The following is a 14,161-nucleotide window of genomic DNA, read 5'->3' as shown; positions in this document are numbered from 1 at the left end:
TCAAAGGTTTAAAAGAATACCAGAGAATAGATCATAGTGTTATTAATAAATAGGGCATACAAATTCAATCCCCCAATAATTTAGATATTCACTGGTATCAATTGGAATGAATTAGAAGTTTTCAATTATATATATATATATATATATTTAAGTATTTTAATTAAAAATTGTATTGGTTATTTGTAAGTACAAAAAATTAACTTAATTATTTTGCTTTTAAATAAAGAAATATACACAGGGTAGAATAAATAACAGTGAGGTTAGGTAACAAAGTCATACTTAATAAATAACATTTTTTTTATGTGCCTAATTTAAGGGAATTAAAATAACTTTTTTTTTTACAATACCATATATCATATCATTAATTTTTTCTATGTAAACTAGTAACTTAAAAATTGAATCAAATTTAATAAATAACTTCTAACATATTATAATATTTTTTTTTATTTATTACATTATAACCTAATTTAGAAAGATTATTTTTATATTCACATGGAACAAGAAAAGTATATTTGGAATTAAGCGATAATCCTACAGTCATCTTAGATTTTTTCAAGAAATATAGTGTTTCTTTAAATGTTTCCAAATTTACATAAATGTAATTTTTACTAAACCATTAAATAACTATAATTGAGTAAATAATTTTGGGAAAAACATTATATTATATTTTTAATTTTCATTGATTATTAAATATCATTTAATTTTATGTAATTTTAAAGATAATAATAATTTTGAATATTAATACCATTAGTGTCAAATAGAAGAAGTGTGTCTGCTATGAACTAAAAAAAAACCTATTTTATATTATGTGACAACACAATTTATAAGTAAGTTAACTTGTATACAAGTAATTGTTAATACCATTATATTAAAATGTGTATTTTCATTAGTGAAAACTACTAATTAATAACAAAGTAATAACCATACATTTTTTTCCTATAAATTTTGAAAAAAAATATATAATAATACATACTTTAGAACAACAATTGGATAAATTATTTTGATTAAATTAAGATGTTAATTATAATAAAAATGTATATTCCTAGAAACTGGATAATATGAAAGTTTAAGTATCTTAATTAAACGCAATATGTTCATAATTGTTAGATTAAATATAAAAATTTGTTCCAAAAAAAAAAAAATAATAATAAAAACAAAAAAGGTAAAATGTTTTTTAAAATGAACTGGATGACTAGGTAGCATATTGTTCATAAATAACTCTCACCTCATATATTTAAAAGTTACTTGTTATTATTTTAATTAAAAAAAGGAATTTTATAATTATGTTGGAGTATTACTGAGTCAATTAGGTTCATCTAGAATATCGTCCTCTGGATCATCTAGCTTGGACCCACTGGTGCACACACGACATTTACAACACACTATACATGGTGCAGCCAGCAATAGTAATGGACTAGCGACTAAAAGCAGTATGCCGAATCCAGCGAATATGCCAATAACTTGAGTTCGATGCCATATTACAGAAGCTCTTGAATGACCTAGTTTGTTTTTACACGGACCTTTATCATAATGTCTTAGTAAAAAGTCGTCCTGTAAAATACAATTTTAAAATTAATTTCTCATTTAATTTTGGTTTTTTTTTCTCAACCTACATCTAAAGATGCTAAACAATACCAGCAAAAAACATGCTTGCAACGTTTACACAACATTTGAGCACAACCTTCATCTTTTTCAATAGGTACGCTGCACATTGGACAACATTTGATCAAATCTGAGTCAAATGTCGGCACATCATGTGTAGCTGGTGGAGGACAAGGTTTTCCGGGATGCCATGTTGCTCGACAGCCTGAACAAAATTCAGTCTGACAGGTAGGACAAGTAACACTGTGTGGCCGAGAACGATCTCCGACATGACACACCGTCTCGCATCCAGGTTTTGGACACCACATCCGACTTTTGTCCAGTTCAACTTCTGCAGACAAAATAAAACCAATTAATAATACAGTTATAAATAATAATAGTAAACATAAATTTGATCAATAAAAATCACAATCTACTGGCATTTCAATGCATTATAGTTCATTAAAACATTATTTTTAGTATCACAGAGCAAGCGATTTTAAGTCAACTTCAGATGCCCTAAAATAATTTTGCTACACATACAGATAAATATCTCCAGAAACATAACTTTGTCCCTTCAAGTTAAACAATACTGTTCAAGTACACATTTAAACAATAACATGATTGGTAATTATTCACTGCCCTCACAAATATAACAGATTTTTACAAAATAGTTCAAACCTCGAACCATAAGGAATAAACAAAGAATTTTATGTTACACCTGATGATGTACTAAAATGTTTAAAAAATAATCAACTGTAAAATATTTTTTATTTTTATCAATTAATTGAAAATTTAAAGTTTTTTTCCAGATGCCAGAATTAGAAAGACGATCTTCCAACATTTTAATGGTAACTTATACATTTAAATAGTTTTTTTTTTCACAAACTTAAATTTATTTATTGCACATAGTAAAATAGTTTAATTAAAATTATCACATGGATGGTAGAATTACGTAGTGATAATACATTAAGGACAGGTGAACAATTTTCTTTTAATAATTTGATTTTTTAAAAGTTGTATAAAGTACACCTTCTACATATGAACTGAAAATAGGTGATCGGTCCAACCTTATGGACCTAACGTGAAAGCAATATCCGATATTGATGGCAAACGTCGCTGATAATACCCCAACCATACTATCGTCCTGTGTGAAAACTAACTCCCTAATGGTCCAGAAGGGTAAAGTTTATAATCACAAAAAAGCTCAATTTTTGCGTAAATATCAAACATTTTATGCACTTAAACAAAAAAAAAACCTATTGGTCCTTCCACTCTGCTTAAAAGAGATACAATACTATTAAAACAATTTTTGGTCTTTATTAATTCTCTTTGGGGCTACATTAGCCCCAAATTCAATTCTGTGGTGTTCGGGCAAAGGGGATAAGTGTAAAATCGCAACTTTTGGAATCACTGAAACTAAAGTGATTTAGTTTCAGTGATTCCAAAAGTTGCGATTTTACACTTATCCCCTTTTGCCCGAACACCACAGAATTAGTTAGTCTGTACTTTTAAGTATTACGTTAATTAAATCTACAAGTACAACTATGTCATCTGCATACACAATAATTGTAATTTATCAGCACACCATCATTTGTGAAGTTCTGACGATCATCTGATTAAAATATCTCTAATTATAGTTGAATTTCAACTAATTTATTTTTAAAGTAATCAAATAAAGATTGAAGGTCACTTCAAAAAAATAATGACAGTTTTAATAATTATTTTTTTTTTCACATTAAGTGTTGTTAAGAAGGGAACATTGTGTTATGACTGAATAATATGTGGAGATAAAAGTATCTAAACTATTATACTAACACTTCGCTAGTTCGTTATCTAAATCTAGAACTCGTATATCTCTCTTTTGAAATCAGAAATAAAATAAGTAGATTGTCATATCATAATTAATAATTGAACTCGAGAGTATTAACTAATGTCTCACTCTGTTCTTAAGGCATAACACTTTTATTATTTAATATTTCACATTTTAACAATAAGTATAGTTTCCATACATTTCTTTTAAATACATCCATAAATATAAGACATAGCTAAAACGCGAATCCGTAGCTTCCGATGTGGAACCGAGCAGATAGGCAAACATTATAGTATTATAGTATTTAGCAGTTTAATGGTGGCCGAAGGCCAAAGATTAGTGGAATAGAGTCCGCTCTTATTTGTATTTAAATTGTATAATATTGTTTTCTAGTCTTGTCATAAATAAACGGTGCCGGGAACACAGGGGAAATAATACTGTAAGGTGACCCCTTGTGTTCTTATGGACTTGTAATTTAAAAAAAAAAAAAAAAAGGCTATGCTTAGCACTTCTAGTCAGGGGCGTATTTGGATATTTTTATTTTTTGGAGTGACTGAGGCTCTGAGTAAATGAGTCGTTATTTCTGAATAATGATCCAAATCTAAACCTTAAAATTTGGTGAAACTTCCGTAATAAAATTGTATGTATTATACATGTACATTTATCGAAACAAATGTATACAGTGTTATTTTTGTAAACGATAAAAACGGATCACTGTCGTTGCCGTCACGACTTTTCGGTAATAATATTGATTTCAGAATAGACTTGGCAGAATATTTCATAGCTTATGGACAGGCGGTTGGTAAACTATGACGAGAGTACCTCTGTTGCCAGCGGGAATCCTACGAAAAATTAAAAATCGGTTGCTGATTTGTGTACAGCTTATCTGTATCTAAGCAGACTTTAATCAACGGTAATAATAATATTAGGTAGTAATAACTACCGATAACATTCAAGATAGGGGTATGGAAGTACGACCATTTTAGTCGGACAAAAAGACGCAATTACCATATTATTTCAGTCACTTCAAAAACACTTAATATGAAAAACTAAAAAATTTTAAAACAACAATATAGTCTATAGGTAGACTAAAAAAGTTTCGTGAAATTTCTAGTGGGGGGCCCTCAGTCCCTCCCATAAATACACCCCTGCTTCGAGTTTTTAAATTAGCAACCACAACAATCAACATTGTTAGTATTTATTTTCATTATGAGAGAGGGGCTTTATAATATTGTTGGTGTTTGAACCCCCTTTGTTTTTATATTAGCAAAATTGTACATATACGGCGCGCGTTATAATTTAGAAAATCGTGTTCTAACTATACAACTGCCTGTAGCGTATGATTGAGGAGGCGCTTGTACATATTCAAGCAAGCAATTACGATTTCCACGTACTAATTATACATAATTTAAGAAAAAAAATAGTTAGGAGTGGCAAACCGAACAAAAAACTATGTTACTAATTAAATACTTACCTTTATTTAATCTGTATCGGTGATGTTTTTCAATCTCGTCAATGCCGACCAAAGCTTCAATTTCAACCAATTGTATTATTCCTTGTTTTGGACATTGAGCATCTGGACACGATATGTTGTATGCGCCTTGGTTTATTTCGAACTCTACGTACGCTTTTGCACACTAAAGTACATAAAACAAAAATTTATGAAATGTTTAACAATGACAGAAATCATATTTTAAGTGTTAAAAATGAATACACGTCCTACAAAATACTATACTGAACAAATTATAACGACTTATCGTTTTTAAAAACTGAATCACAATGTAATTACTAAATACGAACACAAGTGTAGCAAAATTCACGTAAATAAAACTAGTTTATCATATCGTTATATTAATAATTGTTCCAATAATCGCGAAGGTTAAAATAAAACTAGTTTTCTAACGAACAGTTAAAACAAAAAAAAATACTAAAAAGTTTTAAATCGTAAAATAGATATTTTTCATTTCAATATTCATTATTCGAGTTGACTTAAATAACCAACTAAAAACTGAAACGAGTTGATCAAGACTTTTCTATATAATATGTGAATATTTATCTATACGATTTTTATTATATAGATTTCAAACACGGTAAATTTATATGATTTGTATCTTAATTAAAAACTGAAATAATCCAAACTCAAATAAAATACGTATAAATTATCGTGCACAAGTGACTTGCTTCAAGCATTTTTCCTGATACATTTTCCCTAAGGTCCAATTTTATGATGTAATGACTAATTATTTTATAAACAACATTTGAACCAAATATATTATTATAACATGTGTATAAATTGTAAATATACAAAACACAAACATACGCAATAACATATTATACAGGTTGTCTTATAATAGCAAAGTCAATATAAATTATTTTACATAAATTAAATAGATTGTTATTTTTATGTGCAATATTTATGCTAATAAACTTCGGCCATTCCTATCCTATAATAAAAAAAATAATTATTTTTAGAATAAAAATAATTGGTATAGACACAAGATGCTTTCAATTGTGATCGGAACAAGGTAGGTATTCTGTTCTACTTAAAATAAGTTTTTTTGCGCCACATATCTCACATTTAAATAATTGTTGATTCCGAACTTGATAACTATTTGTAAAAAACTGGTTATCCATCAGTCATTACAGCGTCGTTCTTGCCCAAATTACTAGTTTAGTTTACAAAAAGAAAAACAACTATTGTTTTTTTAATCTAACCGCAAGTATACTGTATTGAAATGTAAATGTTTCTGAAATGCCAGTAAAAAATAACGTAAAACACAGTAAATAAATTTCGAATCATTTTTGGCAATATTCTATTCAATAATAAGCAATATAACAATATTTTACCCTTATTATTTTCTGCAGTTCTGTAGTTTTCAGTAGTTTATTTATGTTGTAAACATTTTCTCGTTATTGCAAGAAGTAAATTTAAAAAATAAGAACTATATCACGTGATGGATCTCGACTTTTAGTGTAATTGATAGGTTACATTTTTTTTGTCAGTAGTGGACTGCTATCTTAATTTAGGGCCATCTAAATGTTTACAAAATTCAACCTCAATACCTAAGTTTTGTACAAAGGACAAGTATGATTTACCTTACAGTAAAAATTCTGGAGTTATGTGGTGCTATATTTTTTTATACAATATCCTCTAAGTCTCAGTTTTTGACGAGTCTGGTTATACAAAATAACTTTGTCAATATTATTTTGTTTAGAAGCAAGTAAGAGATTTTCGAGATTATAAGTGACGTGATGTATCTATTTTTAGTGATTATTTTCCAACGAGTTATTACGAGAATGTAAGTATTTTTTATTTTGATTAACAATTATAACAAGAAAACCTAACATTAATATCCCTGACAAAATAAGATTATGTGAATAAGTGTCGTCAGTAGCGTATTTACAATTTTCTTCTGGGGGGAGGGGGGTATACAACAAAACAATTCCCCCTTGCCTTTATGGCCGGACTAAAATAGGTGAACCATGATTTTTTTTAAGGGGATAAAAGCATTAAGCTTTTGGACGTTTTAGACCTGATGGTCGGATTTTATTCTTAAAAAATATAGTTTATTGTCCTCTTTTCTAGGCTATTGTGGGAATCTATTTTTTATGCTAAAATTATGTCGAAGTCCAAATTTAATTTCTCAAATTTGTAGTACCTACTTCATTGTCTTTTTTAAGTATGAAACAGTTATTGAAAAATCTACTTCCACAATAATCTAGAGAAAAGGCCGATGAGCTCAATTATTTTTACAGAATTAAAATCCAATTATTTTAAGTAGGCGTAATTTTGTCAGGCTTTAAGGTCTAAATTGGTTTCTTGAACCACCAAAATGACTTTAATTGAAAGAAAACATTGTACATCTTAAAACTAATACGCTGAAGCTTATAAAAATTAACCTGAAAATAAATTGATATAATCGAAATTTACTAAAACAACTTTTCCCTAAATATGGCCTATATAAACTACCCGTTGTCAATCCCCTTAAGTGTATAATTTAATTAACTGGTAACAGTTTTTTTGTTCAAAATTCAATGATTTGATAAAATGTATTATGTATTAATTTATAAAAGTTTGATTATCAAGAAAATAAAGTTTTTGTTAAATGAAAAAAATAATTATTAAAATGTACATTATACGTTATAATATACTTTTATTATTAAAATATAATACTTAAAATAATCTTATAACCCGTTCAGTTCATCTGAAAACTCCATGATGTCATTTGTCTGAACAAATCACGGGTACTGTAACGGTCGCCAGGTGTCTAGATGAACTGGACGGGTTATATAATGAAATGTTTTTTTTTGGGGACACTACGTCTAAAACTTCTACCTTAACAAGAAGAGTTTTCCAATTAACAAATAGATTATTAATAATACATTTATACAAATTAAGGATCAGCGGGATAATGTCATGTTGTATTTAGGGGGGCTAAGCAAGTCATTGCTCAAAACTTTTTTAAACTGATGTTAATCCACAATATTATGATAAGTATAAATAATACATGTATGAATATCATAAGAGGCATAAAATCATAATAAAGATATTAAATTTATCATAAAATAATTGAAATTTTGTAGTTTTACTTTTTGTAAACATTTTTATTTATACTTTTTTTTCAATGGTATGAAATTTACAAATACAGATTATTCTTTTGGTAAATTCTATAACTCTACGACTTTTATAACTTAAATGGTAACATACATCAATTAACTTTTAAAATTTTAAGTTTTTCAGACTTTTTGATGGCCTGCTTGCTGCTTTGATATTTCCTGAAGACAGAATTGTGCTTTGTTACAATTCTTTATATTTTATCAGTAGTATTTATTTTATTAATAAAAAATACACAGAAAATTTCATACCACAATGTGTTTAGAAAAAAAATTGTATCAGGGCAGAGTTTCAAGTTTTTTTACGTCAATATCATGTGTCACCTCGAAATCTAGAGAATTATAATAATCAAATAGTCTATTTCTGTACTTCAACTTGGCTTTTGGCAAGATGACATTGGTTTTATTCATTTATTTGTATTTTCAATGGATTAATTAAAATTTGTTTATTAAAAAAATCAAGCCAATACAATGTACTAACGACAACAGCTAATGTTTTATATTCAAAATCAAACAAAATACAAAACTATAACATCACAAATTTGAGTCGTGTCTAAACTAAGCCGTCATCTTGTGATATCACAATCCCAATAAGTGAAATAAATTCTTTGAACCTTTAATTACCTTGTGGTATAATTTGATTCACGCTGTCATCATTAGTTTTTTAGTTGCATGGTGAAAATACAATATTGTACCCAATATTTCATTATCATAATTTATTTGTATTACATACCATTTTTCTTGACTTATTGACATCAAAAGTTTTTAATACTGAAGTTTTCAGATTTAAGTTTAATAAATGCATTTGTCTCAAAAAATTTAATTTGATTAATAAGTAATAACTGAACATTAACATACAGATAACTAAGTAATAACTAAGACATATATTATCAGCAACCTACAAATGGTGTAAGGAATGTTGAAGTCGGCCCACTGTAAACCTTAACAGAAATTTGTACTTGTATTCACTATTATTTATAATTATACGACTTGACATAATTCTTCATAAATAATAAATACTGTTTATTTTTTTGGTAAACATTTCCATTAGAACATATGGTGACCGCTATTTTAATTATAACTACTATTATACTTAAAATGGCTGTTCATTATATTATTTCAAATTAGAGTAGGTATTCCGTAATAACAATCGTAATAATTTTCAAATAAAATAATTTATTAAAAGTTACAAGGTTATAATGTTGTTTATGAAATCAGTTACAATCAGTATCAGGGGCGGTTCAAGGACACAAATTTGGTACAGCATTAATATATTTCTAAGTAAGCTATAAACGCAACAAAAATCCTAAATCCCTAATTTTTTGCCTTAACAATATAAATATTAATACTATGTATCAAAACAACAGGACATTGGATTGTTTAACAAGGGAACAATTTGGTACAGGCATCAACCCACCTTGCCCATATATAAAAACCGCCACTGATCAGATAGATATTTAACTGTTCAAAATAATTATGCAAGGTAAATGTTCAAAACAAAAATTCTTTGCTTATTAATTTTATATAATTCACCAAAAGTCTCTACTACATGTCACTAAATATGTATTAATGTCAAATCAATTTTTAAAAACAGTTAGTAAATGGTTTTTTATCAATAAAAATGATAAATAATTTTAAGACTAACAAAATGCATAATAATATATATATATATAAGTATATTACATAGTACAAAATAATAATTTGCAATCTTGGCTTTGAGTTTAACAAAAAATGTATATAAATTTATTTTTATTTTAAACGTCCCCCCAAATAAGCCAATTTTGTGAGATTAAGGGGCGAACAATTTATATTTTTCAGTATTAGAAGAATTAAGCCTGATACTTCCAGTACCAAGTTTGACGTTTTATACTACTGGGCCACTTTATTGTACTTGAACTGTGTTATATACTATACCTATTTAAACTAATAATGACTAATTGATTCCCAAGTATTAGTTTTCAAACAGAAATTTAAATAGTCCATAAAAGCAACAATAAACTTAAGAGTAATTGATAATAACTGTCTTTTTAAATTAGAATTAGAATTACTTATATGTACTTACGTCTATACAGTAGGAGCATCCACATTGTTGAAGTGTCCAAGAATTGCTTACAGGAACTTCATTTAAACACACTTTACATAATACACTAGGTTGATCTCTGTGTGTAACAAAACTTGATGTTGAACCTAATGAATATCTAGATGAAGAAGCTGCCAATGATAAGACACTGCTACATCGAGAACAAACACCAGTATCTCGTAATCGATTGACAGGTTTTATTCCCATAGGATGATTGAGAACTACATTTGATAATGTAACCATAGTGTTGTATTTTCTAATAGGTTCATCACCGCGCATACATTCTATATGTGACCAACTTTCTGCTGAACCAGGTTGGTTCAACGATGTAGCTGATGATGACTTTCCACGAGCTAATGTCACTAAAGACCGTAAGCTGGGCATTAATAAGTCTATTTTGCTTTTGCTCCATTTTCTAAGTTTTCTTGCATTATCTTCATCGTCTAAAGCCGATCCGTTATTGAGAAGTTCTTCTTCTTCACCCTCCCAGCTACGCCTACTTCTTTTAGGCAAGTCAACTTCACTTTTCGATGGCTTCTTTTCCAATCCATTTTGGCCTGAAAGCACAGCAATACGATGGGATTTTGGCCGCCGAAACGGATCGCGTTCTAATATAATTTCGCGACTATCATCTTCGTCATCCCGTAACGAATGCGTTCGTTCATAATTAACAGCAGTCTTCTTCATATCGCCGGTCGACGTGACCGCCAATCCGTCGACCGATCAGTTAGAGCTAATGGATGATTTTTTGACATTGTATAACAGTAAATAGTTAACTACATTTTTACAACACTATCGTTATCAATATAGCTTCAAAAATTCTTCGATTTCAATTTTCATCTAAAAAAAACGTAAAAAATTTAAACTAATAAAATATCACAACTGAAAACAAATATCATATTATGTATATAAATATATTTTGTAAATATACGAAGTTACACTAATAGAAATTATAATTTGATTTATAGTACCTGATAAAATATGCTAAAATCTTGACCTCTTTACGTTTTACAAGATGTTAACTTTTTATTAAAATAATTATATTTGGGTTATTGCTCAGAGTAGGTCATTTGTTTCACGTAGCTACGAACGACAATCGTTAACGTGATATTGAACATTTTTATACGTAAAATACACAAGAGCACTGTTGATGATAAATTTTTAACAAAACGAGAACATTTTATTGTTTTTATCAGAAAACTATGGCCAATCAGCCGATTTGACAAATGGCTATAGTCATGCGCGCCAATATGCCAGAAAAAACCGGTGACAGGTTGACAAACTAAATTGTGAATACTTTTCAGTTTTCGAAATTAGAACTAACCATTACTTTAATTCAAAATAATGAGGACGGATTAAAGAAGCGAACGTATTATGTATATTGTCACTAGTCCTGCTATGAGCGGTCATGTAAAAAATTAATTTATTGCTCTTTGCTATTGGTTCTAGGTAACTATTACTGAAATAATACGTGATTAGAGAACTAAAAATCGTTAATTAATAATAACGACACTATAGTCACTAGTATATGCGATGCGATAGTCTATGCGATGACATTTATTATGAGTTGTCACTTGATTGACTTACGTCAAAAGATATACACTTTCTTAAGCTGATCTAAATTTAAATTTAGGTTTTTACTTTTTAATAATGCCTCCATGTACTACATCCAACACACTCATGAGTAATTTTTAAATAAAACAATGTATCTATATCTTAAATTAATTATATGAATAACAGCCCACCTCCAAATATGTAAAACTTGTGCAAGATAGTGGTGGACAAGCGCATTTACAATAAATGAGTACATATATTATTGAGAATATGTTCATGACGTGAACAAATTTAGTTTTGACGCGGAGTTGAGAGGTACTGTTTTTGTAATAATGTGTTTTTATTTTTGTGCCGGACCCACAATATCTTTTCAATCGTATTCAATTTACAGGTTGCTATGTATAAATGAATGAATGAACAGATATTAGGCAAATATTTTCATTATAATATGAATAATATATTTTTGGTAACAGTGACAACAAATTATTATGTACAGACGATCAAACCTAATACTAAAAATATAATTTTAAACGCATCATTCCTTCACCTCACAGTACTGGCTTATTTTAATAATGTTAAGCTATTTCTTTATCAAGTACAGGTTTTAATTATTTTTTAATGCCATCATAAATTTTATTAAGTAGGTTTCTTTTAAATATTTTTGTATTACTATCTCCAGTCTCCCTTCTAATTATGTATCTAAATTCTAATTAAAGTAATAACAATAGTAATAATAAACCATGACAAATAATAATTATTAACATCATATTAAGATTATGTATCGCCACCCCGGTAGAACAATGACACAACTGCAAAATTTGGTAAAATGGACTAAATGCTTCATTGTGTTTAGATGTAGCGCACGCATAAGGTAGAAAAACGACGGAACTGTAGTTGAAATAATTTAGTTGTAATAATTAATTATGCATTCATGAATTATTAACATTTTAGTGAAAAAAAAATTGGACTTTTGGTTCTCCTGTAAATTTCAATTATTGCAGTTGTGTCATTGTTCTACCGGGGCGGCGATATAATTACTCATATTATGACTCATTTACGAATTGTAATATTCTAAATAATGGCCTGCAACATCAATGTTTGAAACATAACGAAATTGTATTTTCATTTGGCTAGACAAGATAAATAAATAGCAAGGAAAAGGATATCCAGTCGTATATTATTATTTAATAGAATTATACATTTTTAAATTGAGTGCTTATATGAGTATATCGTTAGTTTATTATTTAAAACTTATGACGTTAAATTTCAATAAGTTAATTTAAATACCAATTACGTATTATTAAAAATTTACAATAAACAATTTTTTTTTATATTCAATATAATAAAATATACCACTGTCATTAGGAGTGTCATTGATAAATCACGATGAGTTCAAGGTATTTTTTGGAATTTAAGCAGCTACGAGTATATTTTGTTGTAGGTGTCATACTCATACAGTGCCATTCGATATTGCAATTTGGGTTCTTCATAAAAAAACAAACCGTACCACAATACCTGCTTCCTACAAAATCCTCTAAAAATTGAAATGTTGGACAGCGCAAACTTTTTTGTGTAGTTTGTTTTCGACATTTTTTCAAGCGTTTCTTAAACGAAAATGTTTGAGCTGCGTTCTCTTGATTTCTATTTACACGACCACTAAGTTTACGCAAAACATGTTTTGTATAGTTAAACTGATCATGTAAATCAAACTTAATAAGTAGGTATACATAAGCAGGGGCGTATTTGGAATTTTTTTTGCGGGGGGAGGGCTGAGGTACTAAGTATGTGAGCAGTTAAGACGACGCTGCCCAAGCCATTTCTAAGGAGTAAAGTATAGGCAATTTTCGAAAAATCTTAATTTAGAATATAAACTATAATTTATACTCATTAATACAGTAATGAGAATACTTTATTGATTGTCATTTTTTGTTAGACTATTATAGCCATTTTTATTGGATCAAATACAATTTTTTTTCTATCAAAACTGCTTTACGCGGAAAAAGTAGCCGGTATGTGAGGCCAATATACAGCGGATTTACCAAACTTTTACAATTTCTAGAGAAAAATGTTATCTACGGGGTACCGTTTTAATTTTTTTGATATCTATACTTAAGGGACCTCTACATTAGCATTAATTAAGGCGCATTGTAAAGGCAATTTTTCTCTAAAACTTAACATTAAGCTAAACATTTCGAATATATAAATTACCATAGGAAAGAATGATCTATTTCCATATTTAATTCTTTTTTAAAAATTTTATAACGCATGTAGGATCTATTTTTGTACAAAAACATATGTTTCTACTTCAAACGTACTGTTCCTTAGAATACTTTGATTTTAGTTTTGAATTCTTCATAACATTTTCAATGTAATAAACTGCAATTTTTAACTTTTTCAAACTGAAATAAGTAATTAACAAAATTTAATTTTAAAATTATGCTACGATCTATGCCTTGAAAATGTTATAAAGAATATAACTAAAATCGGAGTATTCTTAGAAACAGTACGTTTGAAGTAGA

At 28.4% G+C, this 14,161-nt stretch overlaps 1 protein-coding gene across 2 annotated transcripts; it reads right to left on the bottom strand.

Moving 5' to 3' along the window:
• Window positions 1-978: 978 nt before the first annotated feature.
• LOC126833712 (probable E3 ubiquitin-protein ligase RNF144A) lies at window positions 979-11,276 on the bottom strand. Of its 2 annotated transcripts, none has more exons than XM_050565208.1 (5): window positions 11,060-11,275; window positions 10,071-10,928; window positions 4,869-5,031; window positions 1,614-1,933; window positions 979-1,551 (listed from the first exon to the last, which is right to left on the bottom strand). In XM_050565208.1, the coding sequence occupies exons 2-5, from the start codon at window positions 10,773-10,775 to the stop codon at window positions 1,303-1,305; spliced, it is 1,437 nt and encodes a 478-aa protein (XP_050421165.1). In that variant the 5' UTR covers window positions 10,776-10,928; window positions 11,060-11,275; the 3' UTR covers window positions 979-1,302. The 2 variants fall into 2 exon arrangements, with proteins under 2 accessions (XP_050421165.1, XP_050421166.1); XM_050565209.1 differs by having other exon boundaries at window positions 1,430-1,551; window positions 1,636-1,933; window positions 11,060-11,276.
• Between the last annotated feature and the right edge of the window lie 2,885 nt (window positions 11,277-14,161).

The sequence above is a fragment of the Adelges cooleyi genome, unplaced genomic scaffold, assembly GCF_023614345.1.
Source record: "Adelges cooleyi isolate 19-005CV unplaced genomic scaffold, UGA_ACOO_1.1 ACOO_flye_CR_arks_rails_tigmint_CR_PRNA_2, whole genome shotgun sequence".
Taxonomy (NCBI): Eukaryota; Metazoa; Arthropoda; class Insecta; order Hemiptera; family Adelgidae; genus Adelges; species Adelges cooleyi.
Note: the sequence above shows the minus strand (reverse complement) of the source record. Positions and strands in the feature narration are given on the sequence as shown.